Source organism: Pleurodeles waltl, chromosome 9, assembly GCF_031143425.1.
Source record: "Pleurodeles waltl isolate 20211129_DDA chromosome 9, aPleWal1.hap1.20221129, whole genome shotgun sequence".
Taxonomy (NCBI): domain Eukaryota; kingdom Metazoa; phylum Chordata; class Amphibia; order Caudata; family Salamandridae; genus Pleurodeles; species Pleurodeles waltl.
The window spans coordinates 1051312076-1051328210 of NC_090448.1; the positions used below are offsets into that span (position 1 = coordinate 1051312076).

The following is a 16135-nucleotide window of genomic DNA, read 5'->3' on the forward strand; positions in this document are numbered from 1 at the left end:
CACTTTTGTCTGTGGTAGTGAGGGAATCCGAGGAGGAGGTCATCAGGGAAGGGGGCGTGCCAAAAACAAGTGTTGCACTGGGAGCCACCAGTGATAAAGCGGGCCCCGGCCCGCCCAAACTGTTAGGCCACATCCATTTGGAAAAGGCAGATATTGAATAGCGAGTACAAGTCATCTAACTTGTTTCTGAAGCTTCCACTCCATTCGACAGCATACACATTTATCTTGGCAAAATTCCTGCAGCCTAACTACACAATTACCATAGCTCCACAGATTTTGAATCAACTCTACCCTTTCAACTGACGGTCTTTCTCAATTTTCTCCTTCCTGTCCAAAATTCATGAATGTCCCACTCATCTATATCTCTGACTGTATTCCATGCCGATACAACTTCTATCACTATCTAAATAAACACTAACTCTAAACACAGCAGATTTGCCTTCACCTACCTCTCTGCATCTCTGCTAACACTAGAGTGGCTGTGTACTAAAGTCTACGTCAAGCTCATGAATTGTCTGCCTCTTTGTTATTTTGGTAAAGTTCTCAGAATTGAGCCTTTAATATGTTCTAAGGTAAACAACCTTTCTTTTAAGCACAAGTTAAGATGTGTGCCTAGGAGTATGAAGGAGGACTTGAGTTGCGTACTGAATGAGTTGTTCAAACAGGTTGTTATTGGGCCAATAGAATCACCTTTATGGTTGTCACTGCTTCTAGTGGTGCGCAATAATGAGTTAAGGGTATGAATAGATTTAGGAAGTGAGAACAAGGCTATTTGGGTGGCTGAGCATCCTTTTCAAGGACAGGTAAAATGGTAGGAACATTGAGTGGATCAAAAATGTTCTCAAAATTGAATTAACATTCCATATACCATCAAGCACTACTGACAAAAAAGACCAGAAGCTTGATTGCATTTTCAATGAAAGCTGGGCATTCATGTTTTGCAGAGTGTCTTTTGATTTAGCTTTGGCCGCACCTGTGATTCAGCAATTGATGAGTGAGCTGACAAAGGGATTTAAAGGCATTTATCCTTTCAGAATGGTTTTCAGGTTTATGGTGAGTATTGGTGGCCTGGCATGAAACAAGACATGGAGAGAAAAATGGAGAAGTTTTCAGTTTGTAGCCTGAGTGACAAGTTACATAGTTCCACTAATGACAGGTTGTTTGTCCGACAAAGGTACGGAAAAGAGTAGGAAAATATTGTATGACTGTTTCAGATGTTATTAGTGGCCTTGACATTTACTATTGTGACAGTTGCCACAGATCGAAGTGGATGAAGGTAAGTTTTATTATGGATCCTTTTACAAGTGTATCTGACTGGCATATTGTCTATTGGGGGCTGAGCTGATATCAGATAATGGAGCTCAATTTACATCTAGAGTGATGCAGATGTTTTTTGGAAAATGCAGGGATTACGTCCAAGAGGTGCAGACCACACCACTCACAGGTGAGCGGGGTGCCAGAAGGAATCAATAGATGAATGAGTGATTGTGTTAAGCAAGAATGTAAGAGGGATTTTTAAAGTATGATGAACAGCCGCCGGTCAGTCAGGTCAGCAGAGGCTGTGGCCTCAGCGCCCCTGTGGATGGTCCCCCACCAAATTTACAGATGCACACAAAGTAGGCAATGCTCTGTTATTAGCAGAGCTGTGTCATGAGTTCCATTGAAGGCATTCATGATTTGCCAAGCAAGTTCCATGTTTGATTAACCCACTTAACCCTGTTTTTATTTTTAAGTAACAAAATCGCCAACAGATAGTTTTTGAATTGAAAAGAAATCAATGATCCCCTCACACTAGGAGCTGTCTACCAGCACATGGTGCTCCTTGCTTTTGTTTCCGTTTAGGGATGCCAGGCTTTCTCTGGCTGTGTCAAACAGGAAAATATAGAGTGGAAGAACAGACCCAAATAGGGTAACGGTTCTCACGTACATTGGCCAACAGGCCAGTAGCCAATGAGTCATCGGTCAAAGTTTTCTACCGGCAAAACCAGTTGAAGCTCTGCCGGCAGAAACCTGCTGCTTCAGCCACCCGAAAATGCGCTCATTTAATGGGCAAAGAATGTGCCACTTTTTGGTGGATGCCCTGAATCCGGCAAACTTTAAATGACCACTGTTGTTATGTAATAATATCTTTCTCGTTGATCTCTTTCTTTGCTGGACTATCAGTTTTGTGCTTAACACTTTGACCCTGATTTAGATATTGTCAGAAGGGAATACTCCATTACAAATGTGACGGACATCCAGTCCACCGTAATATGATCCCATTATATCCTATGGAAATCATAATCCTGCAGACAGAATATCTGTCACGTTTGTGACAGTATTCCATCTGGTAATTTCTATATCAGGCCCTTTGTTAGCTGTGTTGTTCTGTATGTTTTTATGCGCTGAGGTAGGTCATGTGTTTCTGATGTTGGTATTCTTCATGGAAAAATTATTTGGATGGCATATTCCGTTCTGCTGTAAATGTTTGTTATTTAATTGATGCTTCTTACGCACTCACTACCATCCTAATAGCTTGTCCTTGAATCTAGTATACAAGCTTACATAGACAGAATGGGGCTGCTTCCCGGGCCCTTGATTTTGAATAAGACATAACACTTGAGATAACTTTTGAGGAACACCAGAGCTTTTGCTGAAGTCACTACCAATCAACGTTTTCTGTGTTCTCCTGGGTATAGATGAATATGACATCATGAATTAGAAGCAATCAGAAGTATTACAAAAAATCAGTAAGAGGCCTAATCAATCAGTGTATTAACAAATGGGGAGGAAACATTGCAGTCTCTGCACTGCATGATTCGTGTGGGGGGCGTATAAAGTGTTGGTAGAACCAGAGGTGAAGACAGCTCCCTTCCCTGTAGATCACTCGCTCCTGTCCATTATAGTCCCACAATACCACTCACTGGTCTTTTAACTGAGATTCTGCACATGTAATGCATTATCAAGAGCAAACGACCGGAGAGGTTTCCCCACTCTCGGCTGATAGGAGAGGCTATCATCAATGTCTGATGCATCCTGGATTCCGGCGTCTTTAAGAGTTGTGCAGCTTTATATGCAGCTCATCTCAAAGGCATGATCAGCACTCAATCCCAGATTTGAAACGCTTCCTGGCACAGTTGGAAACATTCCTGTTTCTAGTAAATACATCACTTCCATGGCAGCACTAGTGTGTTTTAATGCATTTAATTGTATCACTGTCAAAACACTTCCGGCTTTTCCACCAAGTGAATTCCTGTCAACCGAAGGAGTACCTAAGGTTACTATGTATTTATGGCTCGTTTGATGATAATGAGACATTCACATCTCAGATGGATGAGTCCTGGGCAGGCCAACGTGAGTGAGAGGAAAGACTTTGGCTAGGCTACAATGTAAGTGAAAGGGAACAAAAAGCCAACACAAAGAGAATTACAGTAATGTAAACAATAGTTTTGTAATCGCACAGAAAACCAGACCATGATCCTTTGCAGGCAACTGTAGGATACACTTTCTGAATGCAAAAACACAAACAGGCATCAGCAATCTGGAAGTGTTCATTATATTTGTTGCTAGAACTGAAGCCTGTGTTTAATGTTTGATTGAACATTTATTGATTTATGAGAAAATGGAAGAAAGTTGTCTGGTAAGCACATCTAGCTGCAAGGAATTAAAGTGATGAGCCACAAATCACCTCCTTGAATTGTACTCAGCAAGTTAATGAAACAAGCAACCCATTTGCCCATTGGCTACTACCCTTCACTCCCCTTTGATGCCCTCTAAATTGAGTATTTAGGGGACCCACTGATACCAGGATCTCAGATCTTCACTTGACAGAAAATAAGGAGTGGACAAGAAGCCTTCTGACCCAAGAACTGAGGAGCATGACTGACTTACGCCAACCCTGCTAACCTGGCTGCTGCACCTGACCCTTGAGGAACAACCAACCTGTCCTGCAGCTTCCAAGAAACTGGAAGAGCTGCCAGTGCTCTGCAAATCACCAGGAAGAACTTCCTTGGAGTAGAAAAGCTGCTCCCCTGCATCCACAGGCACCCAAGAAAGAACTGTGAGGACAGAGACCACCTAAAACCAGACGCCGGACATCACCACTGCACCTAAGCCACCTAGCCTGAGCTGGGGCTACGAATCCACAGCATAGTCCCCAGAATCTGCAGAGATGAAGCCCATCCTGAGTTCATCCATTGTGGACTTTGAGATGGCGTTTGCAGCTTGGTTTTGCAGACCCCCCTGCAACCGCGAGTGACCAGGAAATAGAAACTTGACGCCTCACACACCTCTCCACCCATCCACCCCAGACCAAGGAGTAGAGAACCAAGAGTGTTCCCACATCTCCCAGGATTGTGACACCTGAGCCCCCTTAGTGGCTTGGTCAAACTGGACCCCCAGTCCACAGTTGTAGACTGTTTCTGCAGGCCCCCCCCCCGGCAACGACCAGGAACTCCAGCCCCAGAACCGATGCCAAAAGGCATCACTGCACTGAACCCTACAGCCCGAGGAGAAGTGAAGCAATGGTGTTCCCACATGCCCAAGGACCTCAAGGGTCGAGCCTCCCTGTGGTTTCCCCTGGACTGGCCTTCCAGTCCCAACTCATAGCAACTTTCTAAACAAACTGTTTCCCATTAAAGTGACTGTGACACCCAAAGCCGTAACACACCTCTGCACCAGGACGCACCAAAGCCTCCCAAGGTGACCTGTTGATGTGGCCTTGGATCCTGTTCCATACTCACCTTAAGTCCTGGAGGCAGTTCTGTAAATCCCTGTGAAGTGCCCGAATGCAGTACATGTTTATACCTCATAGGATAGCATTACAGGCCCAAAAATTGCTCTGTCAACTTTTAAAAACTGTAAAAATTCCTATCTCGCAAAGTACTCACTTGATTCCACTGATCTTGGTATAAAAATGTATATGAAAGTATGTGTTATTTTTATAAATTGGTGTCAGATTTCTTTATTGAGTGTGTTTCTCACTTACTGACTATCTGTGTGCATTACATGCTTAGCACTACTCTCTGATATGCCTAACTGCTCACCCACACAACCACAAAAGAGAGCATTTCGGGTGTCATTTGTGCCTCTGTAATTCGGATCCTCAATACTGCCAAGTGAATAGATGTCACATTTCAGCTCCCTTTATTCAATTTCTGAGGAGTCAGAGAACAAGTATGCCAGCTCATCCAGGATGGAGGCTACAGCTACCCTGGACTTTACAATCACTGAAACTCTATTGACTATTAACTCATTCAAGCTGGGAAAAGCCCCAGGTCTTTATAAAGTACTAGAGGACTTTTATAAATATAACATAAATAATTGGGTCCCTTTTATAAATGCTGTCTGTAATGCGGCGGCAGCCGGAGCCACAATTCCACTTAAATGGAAGAGGGCGGAAATAGTGCAGATTTTTTAAAAAGGTAACCCCACTGTCCCCCTCAACTTCCGGCCATTCAGTCTGCTAGACAACCTACAGAAGGTTTTCTGTAAGCAGATCCTGGACCAGCTGTTGGCATGGATTGAGGAAAGTGATGCCATTTCAACCCTGCACGTAGGCTTTAGGCCAGCAACTAGTGCTGTTGATCAGGCTTTTAGATTCCTGTTGACCAAAAGGAAGACCCTTAAATAGGTTGGAGGGGGCCTGTTTGTGCCTTTCATTGATCTTTGTGCATCCTTTGACCTAGTCCCGAGAAAGAAGTTATGAAGAACACTGCAAGAGATGGGTGTTCTGTCAGATCTGCTTGACCTCATTGTTCATCTGCACAAGGACACTTTTGTGCATCTTAAGTATGGAAATATGGGGTAGTTAACTGATCCAGTTAGGGTTGAGAGGGGAGTTTGCCAGGTATGTGTCTTACACCCACTCTCTTTCTCTTATATATTAACAATTTTATTGGATATCTGAGTAGGTGTGTCAATGACTCTACCACTTTAGCTGGGCAAGATATACCTAGGCCTTCTTTACGAAGATGACACTCTTCTACTTGCCAAAACCAGGAGTGGTCTCCAGAACTTACTAGATAAGTTTTGTGAATTCTGTAAGAATTGTGGGCTAGAGATAAATGCAATGAAGACCGAGCTGATGATATACACCAGGAGAAGGAATGTGAAAGCCAATGTGGCCCAGAATGCTAAAGTCTTAGAAAGGGTCAGTGAATTTGACTATTTAGAAATAAGACTAGCAGACTCAAGTGCCTGGGGAGCTCTAATAATGAAAAGTTTGCATGACATCAGTAATGGAGGGGCCGCTGTAGTTAGGATGGCAAACAAAGCACAGAATTTACAGTAAGCCCTGCTATAGATATCCATGAAATGCAGGCAAGGGGAGCAGCCCTTTACGGGGCCGAGTTGTGGGGCCATACCAATTTAAAGGCTCCTGCCATAAAGGAAAATAACTTCCTTAGGAATATCACGGGGTGAGGGAGGGGCACCTCTTTGATACCGCTCAGGTTCCATCTAGAATTTCATTCAAAACTAGAAGTGGCAGTTCTAAAAACTCTGCTTTATTGGATTTGTATCTGGAGAACGAATGATTTGTACAATTACATGGCTGGCCTCAGTGATATTCTGAGATGTCTGGGAGCGGCAGAGAAAGTAGGATGGTTGAGGAACCTGAAGTCGACCTGAGCAATGTTGGATCTCATAGAATTTTGGGCTACCCAGAAACAGTACCTTAAAATGCAGCGCATCTTGTAAAGCAAACATTTTGGGAGTGGGTTTGCTTTTGAAATTTTCAGTCTGGTGACAGTAGTCCATTGGCTGGAAATGTTATCCATCATAAGTGTGAACCCTCTAAGGATCCCTTCCTGGATGCGATTAGGCCTGCCCATACACGTTTACTGTTTTTGCAATTCAAATATGGCACGCTGTCTAAAGCTCTTTTTACTGCAGGTTGGAACTCCCCAATAGAGGGAGACAAAAAGTGTAAACTCTGTCATCTGGCTGATGAATCAGCAGAGCATCTGCTTTACTTTTGCCATAAATATACTGCTCCCAGACGAAAATGGATAGTGCCCCTTTGTAAAAACGTATCCATAACTGAGCGTGTGTCTGCTTATAGAATATGTTAAGAGCGACCCCTCATTGATGGTAGTAAAGTAGTGTCCACATTTTTATACTCAGCTTGGACTATCAAGCATAAAGAACTTTTGGCACTAGTCTGAAGCCCAGAGGAGTACTGTAATTTTCATTTTATTGTATCTAAAGACAATATTGCACTGTTTCTATGTGGAATATTGTTTTCCCTACATAAGGGATTTTAAAGAAAGTCTATGTCAATAATATTAGCTCAGGGATGTTTTTTTACTCTGGTATTTTTGAAAATAGTTTTTTTATATATTGGATCTATATATAATTATTTTATTGTGTCGAATGAATACATTATTTATTTCGATCAATCAATAAACTTTTAACTTTGAAGTTAACTTTTCATTTGAAGTTTCTCAAATTATTTTTGAAAGTGTTGCATTTACAAACAGCAGACCTCTTCCTCCCAGTGGCCATTAGAACACTGTGCAATATTTGTAACGGAAAAATACAATATATATATATATTTTTTTTATAAACAGTTTTATTAATTTTAAATATACTAGAAGGAACAACACAGGATAAAAGTCATGAAGGGATACAGAGAAGATGATCAGTTGCATACAAACAATCATAAACCTTACAAAGTACTCCAACGAAGCAGAATACAGAAACAGTCCACAGACACCAACCCCAAATCTCTTGCATTCCTGGACGTTCACGGTAGGAGTCCCAGCCATTTGCCCTATACCTTTATGTGTTTGAGTGGGCATCCTCTCACCTCATAGACTGACCTTTCTAGACTAGTGCACCAGTCAACCCCGAGCCTCCACTTCAGAAGGGATGGTATAGTGGGGGAGTTCCAGCGAACTGCAATGTTTCGTTTTGCTATCATCAACCGCGGTACGGAGAAAAGTTCTCTCTGCCCTCGAGTCTCCCTGCTCCTTCCATCACTCCCAACACAGCCAATGTTGGAGAGAGTTGCTGCCCCCATCCTACCACTGCAGTTCTCAAAAAAGCCTTTGACAGTAGAGTACAATCTGGGGGCATCCCCATACCATGTGAAAAAAATCTGCAGGTTCCCCCATCCACCTGGGGAAGATGGGGAAGATCAGAGCCCAGCCCGATACAGTCATGCCGGAGAGAGGTATGCTCCGTACAGGAAGTATAATTGTATCAATCTCAATCTGGATGATATAGTTATCAACCTGGGCGCCATCAATGCATCTTGCCAGTCTGCCTCCTCCAGTGGACCCAGACAGCCCTCCCAGCGGGCCCCACGATGGCTCAAGTCACCCAGAGTATTGTTGATTAGCATTCTATAGAGCTGGGAAACACCCTTCTTTCCCCAGAGCCCCATCAGCACCTTAGCTTCTAATGGGCTATAGTCTGGTATCGTGTTGACGTGCAGTAAGTGTGAGGTATACAATGACACGTACTCCGGTGGGTCATAAAGCCGCATTGGTCAGGGTGAATCAGAAGTGGCAGGACCCTCCTTAGGCGCGTTGCAAGAATTTTGGTATAGATTTTTATTTCGTTATTAATAAGTTACATTGGTCTGCAGTCCGCACAGGACCTGGTTAGTGGCTGCGTCTTAGGGAGTACCACTATGATGGCCCTGTCCAATCTGTACAGAAAGGAACGTACCTGGGCCACTTTGTCATAGAGGACCTGAAGTTGCAGCATTAATACTTCTTTAAACCTTCTGTAGTACTCCAGCGGGAACCCATCGGGTCCAGGAGTTTTCCCTGCCCCCAGTGACATGATTGCCTCACCTATTTCTTTCCCCGTTATGGGTTCATCAAGGATATCTATGTCCGTTTGGGATAATTCCGGGAGGGGAACATCATGCAGAAATTGCTGGGTGTGTTCTGGGATAATCGTTGAGGAAGCTTTGTATAGTTCACTGTAATAAGAGGCAAAAGTGTCTGCTATCTCTTGCAGCTTGTTGACCACCTCCCCCCTGTGGTGTTAATTTCGGGGATAATTCTAGATGACTGATGAAGTGACACCAGACAGTAAAGCAGTTTCCCATTTCTGTCGCCCCACCCATATACACGTTCTGTGGAGGCGCGCCAAAAGTGTCTTTCTGCCTCCAGGGAGAGGTCGTGTATCTCGTCCTGTATGAGCATGAGTTGCTGATTTAGTTCCTCAGTGGGTTGTGTGGATTGTTTAGCTTCCAGACAGAGGGCATGAGCCTCCAGACTAGAGATGAGAAGCCTCTGGGATTGCTCCTGGGCCTGGGACAATCCCTTCGCAGCTCCCCTTACCACTGCTTTACCCGCTCCCCATAAGGTACCCGCCCAGGGGACTGAGTTTGTGTTTAGGGAAAAGTATTCCTGAATAACTACCTGCAACTGTTGGGCAAAGGGTTTGTGTTGTAAGTACCATGCCTTCAGCCGCCACATCGGGAGGACAACTGCCGACGCTGATCCCAGCAAGAGCTGCAGCGGGCATGATCAGAGATACCCCAGGGAAGCATCTCAATGTGCGTGAGTTGGCTGCAGTCTGGAGCCGGCAATAGAATGAGGTCTATTCTAGATTGCGTTTGATGTGCTGCCGAGGTGGGTGTAAATCGAGTTAGTCGTGGATGCCAGATTCTCCGTGTGTTGCATTGTCCCAGGGATGCCATCCAGTTCGTCAGGCTGGAGGCCGCCGCTCGTCTGTGGTGTAGTGGAGGGCCTGACACATCCTGCAGGGGGTTTGGGACCGCGTTAAAGTCTCCACCTATCAGGGTTGTCCACTGAGGCAGACCCAGAAGAATTTGGTAAGGTCGTTTAGAACGGTGCGCAGGGATGCTGGCAGGGCATATACACATCTAACGTTAAGTGTAAGCCTCTCGATACACCCAGACAGGACCAAGAACTGCCCTTGGGGATCCCGCTGTACTTTTGTCACCAATATTGGAAAAGATCGGCAAAACAGCACCTCCACCCCTCTTGACCCACGAACAAACCCGGCGTGGTAAACCCTGTCAAAGCCTCTACATGCTAGGAAAGGACAATGATCCCCAAGTAGGTGTGTTTCTTGAAGCAGGAGCAAATCAGGTTGGTAGCGATGGGCATATGTGAGGACGGCTGTGTGCTTAATCTTATTTAAAAGTCCGTTGACATTCCAAGAGAGAACCTGTATTGGTCCTACCACTTATGAGTATATAGGTCAATGGAACTTTATGGCTGGGGGGCCAAACCACCAGTTCCGTGAAGTGTGTGAGTGGGACCGTTGTCTCCACATCTGCCAGTGCATCCCAATAAGCAAGGTGTAAGCCTAAAACCCTGCGTGTCTGGGGTAAAAGGAAAGCAAATAATAACTCCCAACAAAACAAGCAGCCCAATAGCAGGTATACCCTTGAACCCCCGAACTCCTACCCCACCCCATTCTTCCCCCCAGAAGCATCTGTCGCCCTTATGAAACATTAAACTGCTGAAAACCCTAACTCAAACTTTAAGCTAATCAGCATTGGTGACCCCTCCATAAAGCCGGATGTGTTGGTCAAAATTCAATAGATAGTTACATAGCAAGAAATAAACAAGTGTTGAGGTTGACTCGCCCTTCCCCGTTCCTCCCGGTAGCTCAAAGCTTTGGACTCCGGGATAGATTAGAGTCACTGGATGGGCTCCCTGGACTGGGGGGGCAGTCCCCCTGCTGATAGCCCCACTCCTGCCCCTTGAATCTTGTTTGCGTCCTTCTCTCTGTGGTGGGCCGGACTGGCAGACTCCCCCTGCAGCTGTAACAAGGGAGAGCCCTGTCAGGACCCCGCCGTCCCCTGCGCCTCCCAGAACGGGTAAGGCGTCGCTGGCTCTTCGGTCGTAAAGACGGGTGATCCAGGCCCAAAGCCACCTGCCCCCGTTGAAGGACGCCTCTGGATGTTGTCAGCAGACTCTCCTCGGTCAGCCACGTCCAGGCTGCTGCAAGAGACTCAAAAAAATGGGTGCTGTTGGCGTGTACCACTCTGTGGTGAGCCGGTAAAAGAAGGTGGTAAGGTATTGCCATTGCCCTTAATTGCTGCTTTACTTCTGTGTAAGAACGGCATTGTTGTTGAACCTCCCTGGTGTAGTCCGGGAACACGAGTATCTTTGCTCCATTGCAGTGTAGTTCGCCTCAAGCACGGGCTGCCCTGTCTTTATAGTTGAAAAATCAAAGTATTACTGGTCTCAGCGAGGATCCTGGAGGGGGTTTAGCCTGTAGCGCTCTGAGAGCTCGTTTTATGGCAAACCAAGGCATGAGGCAATTCGGTGGCACCCAGGATTTGAATCAGTCCTCCAGATAGGAGGCAAGGGAGGAAGTCTCTGTATTTTAACGGCTGACAATTATGTGTATGTTGTTGCATTGTGAGCGATTTTCGGCGTCTTCTGCTTGGCGATGCAGCTCAGATGCTCGCACAAGAAGCTGGGTACCTGTGTTTTTAGTGTACTCCTTTCGTCTTCCACGCTGGACAATCTGGATTCTGCCTCCGTGATCCTTGCCATAGCAATGCGCAGATCTTGGCGCGCCAGGGCCACGGCCACTCTGACCCCCACAGTTTTGGTCTCCACTGATACTTGGGAAGACTGTGTGGCTGTAGGTCACAACTCCTGGGGGAAGAGAATTCCCCCCTGCACCCCTCACTGGCAGGAGTCGAGCCCGCACCAGTGGCAAACTGATCTATGCGTGTTTGCGCTGACGTTGACTAGGCCAGTTTGTCCTTGCCCATTGCAGCCTCAGCTAGTTCCACCTCCTGTTATAGCCAATGCGAATAATTAAGGGACTCCAATGTCTGTCGCTCCGGGGCCCAGCTCAAGTTCGTATGGGACTCTACAACCAAGTATCCCCACTCCGCGGCTTGCGGCCATAGCTTCCCTTCCTTAAACATTTGGAGCCACCACTGACAGCACGATTCTGCAGCTGCCCCTCACCCATAAATCCACGCCACAGGCCTCTCCGGGTCCTGATCCTTCCTCCTTCCTACCGGGTGCCACTGTTCCCCAATGTGGGCCAGCTGTGGACCCCCCCGTGGCTCCAGCCGGGTCACTCGGGGGGGCACCATAGTCTCTCGTTCAGTGGGGGGGCAAGTGGGATACACCACGCAGTCCAGTCCCCCTAACCTTGATCCAGTCACACTCCCCGTTTACCTCCACTGCTGGAGAAGGCAGCAGGCCGCCTGGGCCCAGCCCTCGAGCACTGCCACGCTCCTCCGCAGTGTCCGTGATGATGATGACCCAACCAACGGCCCGCTCCAGTGCCCCAACCAGGCAGCCAGTCCACTCTGCTTCTCTGCTGGGCCTCCCGACCATTGGACAGGTGCCCCCTCTGCCTGCCAAGGCCGCTACTCTTCTCTGGTCCCTTTGGGTTGCGGCGTATCCATCAGCCGCTTCTTCCGGTGGCCACGACTTCCGCAGTACTAATCATTTCAGGTCCCAATTGGGCCCCTCGGCATCTTCCCAGGCGCTCAGGCCGCAGCCGCTCCTTCTCCCCGTCACCTTTACAGCCGCGCTTCTCTACTCATGTGACCCCATACTGGGCCGCACCTTGGCCCCGGCAGCAGATCGCAGGACACCTAGCCCGGCCGTTTCAGCCCGCTGTTCTTTCTCCTCACGCCAGGCGGCATGGGCCTAGCTGGTCCCAGCACCGAGGTTCAGCGCCTCAACGCCCTAGTGAGATGGCCATCACCACCATTTTGGGAGGGCCTCTCTCCTCGGGTGTCGTCCTGCGGGGGGAGGTGCCCGCAAATGGGACACTGCAATAAGCATCCCTGATTGTCCCAGGCACCAGAGTCACCAAAATCAGCCAGCAGAACAGGGGGTTATAGGGCTTAGGCGAGGACGGATGACAGAGGGGTCGGGAGCACTTCTAAAGTGCGACCGCCATCTTGACGCCTCGGCCACGCCCTCCACAATCATTTTTTAAATGGGAGAAATTTACAGTGCAGAAAAATGTTCCATATTATGAACATTTTTGCACTTTAAATTTCACCCATTTAAAAACATGGTTGTATATTTGTGTTATACTTGTAACAGTGCCACATATGGAGACAGGTATGCCCTGTGCCACAAGTACATACAACACCGGCTCTCAGTTACCCATACACATATATCACATTCCTATGCACATATGTTCATACATTCCCAAAGACCACGCTATCAGTGACACATGACAGCCCTATCATCGTGCTCCTAGTCAAAGTATTTTGGTCAAACCATAGTATCTGGCTCTATGAACATTAGGCTTAAAGTCAAGGAAGGTTTGCGTGGGAGTGTCTGGTAATAATGCATGAGTTGTTTAGCCTTCGGTAGCTCATGATGATTTTCACTGATCAGAAGTAGCGCTTGCTACAGAAAAGGTTGCAGACCCCTGGTCTAGGGTTTGCTTGGACTCTTTACACAGTGTACCTCTTTTTGCTCCACTAAATATAGATCCAGCTTCTCACAAGGGCAACATAGGCACTGGAGCAGCGTAGAGTTTGCTGCAACCCCTGACATCACAATCATGACCTATATGTATTCATAACATGACAAAATAGTGTGTGTTTTAATGTTATATTAATGGAAATTGGTGCACTCAAATTCAGTAATGAAGTGCACTTACTGTAGTGTTTATAGTGAATATTGAAATGTATTACCCAACCACATTTATGCCCATGTATTAGTAAAGTTTGCATTTATTCGTAACAGGAAGTTTCATTTGAATCTATGTAACAAACATTTATATAATTGTAGGAATTAATATGAATACAGAATAATATGGAATTAAATGTGCACTAGTGAATAATATTTTATCATTGACATGACTAGGTCTGAATTTCTTTAGCATTAGAAACTGTTTTCCTTTTTCTGCTAACGTGTCATTTGATTGCAGGTGCATTCTCACAAAATGTTAGTTTGGAAATATATGTGCCATTGTTTTACTAATAGAGAGTCTTAGAAAAGAACCTTGGAAAAAGAACAAGAAGAAACCAAGTGTAAGATGACTGCCAATTATTCATACATGTTGCAAATGATGTCCAGATGACCAAGGACAACATCCTTAGGATTGGTATGAGTAAAGGAGCAGATTTGTGGGACAGGAGAATACAATGAAGTTTGTGATAACATAACTTGGGTGTTACCAAACACAATTGCATGGTGTTAATTAGGGCTTTCACAGATTGATTTTAGTACACTTTCCCCTGGACCTAAAGATATACAGACATCTGACTTCCACTTTGTCATGCAAGCTTTGCTAAGTGTGGCTTAGGCTTACACTTAACTCTCTAAGAAGACTCTTAATCGAGCTTCTGAAATGCTGACACCTTCCTTTTCACCTTACAATTCATTTTTTTGTCTTATTTCTGCTCCTCACTCTTTCATCTTTATGCATTTTCTATTTTTTCAATAGCTTAGATTCTCAGAGAATTCCTCTATTGACCCGGGGGGGCATTAGCATGACACAACGAGGAGAAATACTTTTATTTCTCCTCGTTTTTGCTTTTTCTATGTGTACTGCATTCTACAGCACACATAGAAAGAGTAAAACACCATGAATGATTGTGTATGGGAAGGTGACCCTTCCTGCACATAAACAATCAGTAAATAAATATGATTTGCTACTTTTATGTGTGCTGCAGAATGCAGCACGCATAGAACTAGCAAATCGCCATTATTGATTATTGGATTGTTTATGTGCAGGAAGTGACACTATGGTGCAAGGATGCCTGTGTTGATGCTAGGCAGCTGAATATAGCGCCAGTGCTAGGGGAAACACAGGTACGCTGCATTTTGTAAATATGGCGCATCACTGCGCTTCTTAAGTGATGCAACGCTGCCAATTTTAGCACAGCACCGAGCTGCACCACTCCCTCGTAAATGAGGCCCTATGTCTAAAAATGAAATAGTCCAATATACTTATCAACTGAGAATTTTTATTTTTTTTAAATAGCAGTCTGGGCACTTTTGCTAACGAACCATACCGCCTATTTGATCATTTTGCAGACAGAAACGATACATTATGTTTGTTTTCCAAAGCCAATTAATAAATAAACAATAGCATTGATCATCACACATTGCTCCGAAAACTCAATGCATCAGTATAAAAAGTTAACCTTGAATAAAACCCTTCTTGTCATTGTGCATGCGGTAAAACCCTTTCATCACTTTCACTTTCCCAGGAAGAGGGCCACACGCTGGCATCTGCTGAGCTAATGAGCTTACAGATACTTCTGAAAGTCGCTCACAGATGGAAGGGTCCTGGTTAAGCCATACTCCAGAGATGCGCATTTGGCAGGTGAGGAGGTTGTCTCAGTGCTACTGATTACGCTGTTCTTGGTCGCCCTGTATGGCTGTGTGCCAGAACACTCTACTCAAAATATTGTCCTGTTCTATATATCGGTAATAGAAATGCAGTAGTGGTACTAGCTGTAGATGTTATATTATTAGGACCAAAAAGGCAATATTTTGTAAATGTCACTTAGAGCACAATATTAATGTCAAACAATATTCTGACAACATTGGCAAAATAAAAAGTGAAGGTATCACCATGCACAGAAAACGGTTCGCTGAATATTTTTCCAATAATTGTGGAGTCACACTTTTCTTTCATGATAGTAAAATAAAATGAATGAATGGCAACAATCACAATTTACATTAGGAATTCGCAACACCTTTTATGTGCCCGTGAGCAAACATCATGAAACATAGTGCTGGGGTTATGGATGGAGAGAATTACCTGCAAGTGTTGGAGATCGTCTTCTTGAACATTCTGTGATAAGTTATAAACCTTAATTGGGAAAAATACAGTCATGATTAATTATAACGGATCAATAAATAAAAAGCCAATCCCTGGCTGCATGTTACTATGAAGGGCAGAACATGAAGTGCAAGATCACTTGGTCGGCTCATAAGGAAGTTCTAAAAGTAACAACCTGTTCAGGGCCAAGTTTCTGAGGCATGAGGGGAAGTTGACCCTTCACCTGGAGGTCTGCAGCAGGCATCAGCAGGACATCAGGGTAGATGTGTCAGCTGGACATGGAGGCACACATAAGGGGCCTCCAGTGGAGGTCTGCGAGGAGCATATTCAGGGAGCAGAGACAACAGACCACGTGGGCCTTGGTGGGCACAATAGAACAGTGAGGTCAATTTGCCCGTGTGCACTGGCACAAGTATTCAGTGAATCA

At 45.4% G+C, this 16135-nt stretch overlaps 1 protein-coding gene across 3 annotated transcripts in view; it reads right to left on the reverse strand.

The window, feature by feature from the left end:
* The window catches only part of ATL1 (atlastin GTPase 1), a 177547-nt gene that overhangs the window by 84601 nt on the left and 76811 nt on the right, over positions 1 to 16135 (reverse strand). For all 3 annotated transcript variants that reach the window (XM_069208685.1, XM_069208686.1, XM_069208687.1), the window contains exon 5: positions 15688 to 15738. In XM_069208685.1, the coding sequence (XP_069064786.1) occupies positions 15688 to 15738 (51 nt within the window). The remainder of the gene's footprint in view (positions 1 to 15687; positions 15739 to 16135) is intronic.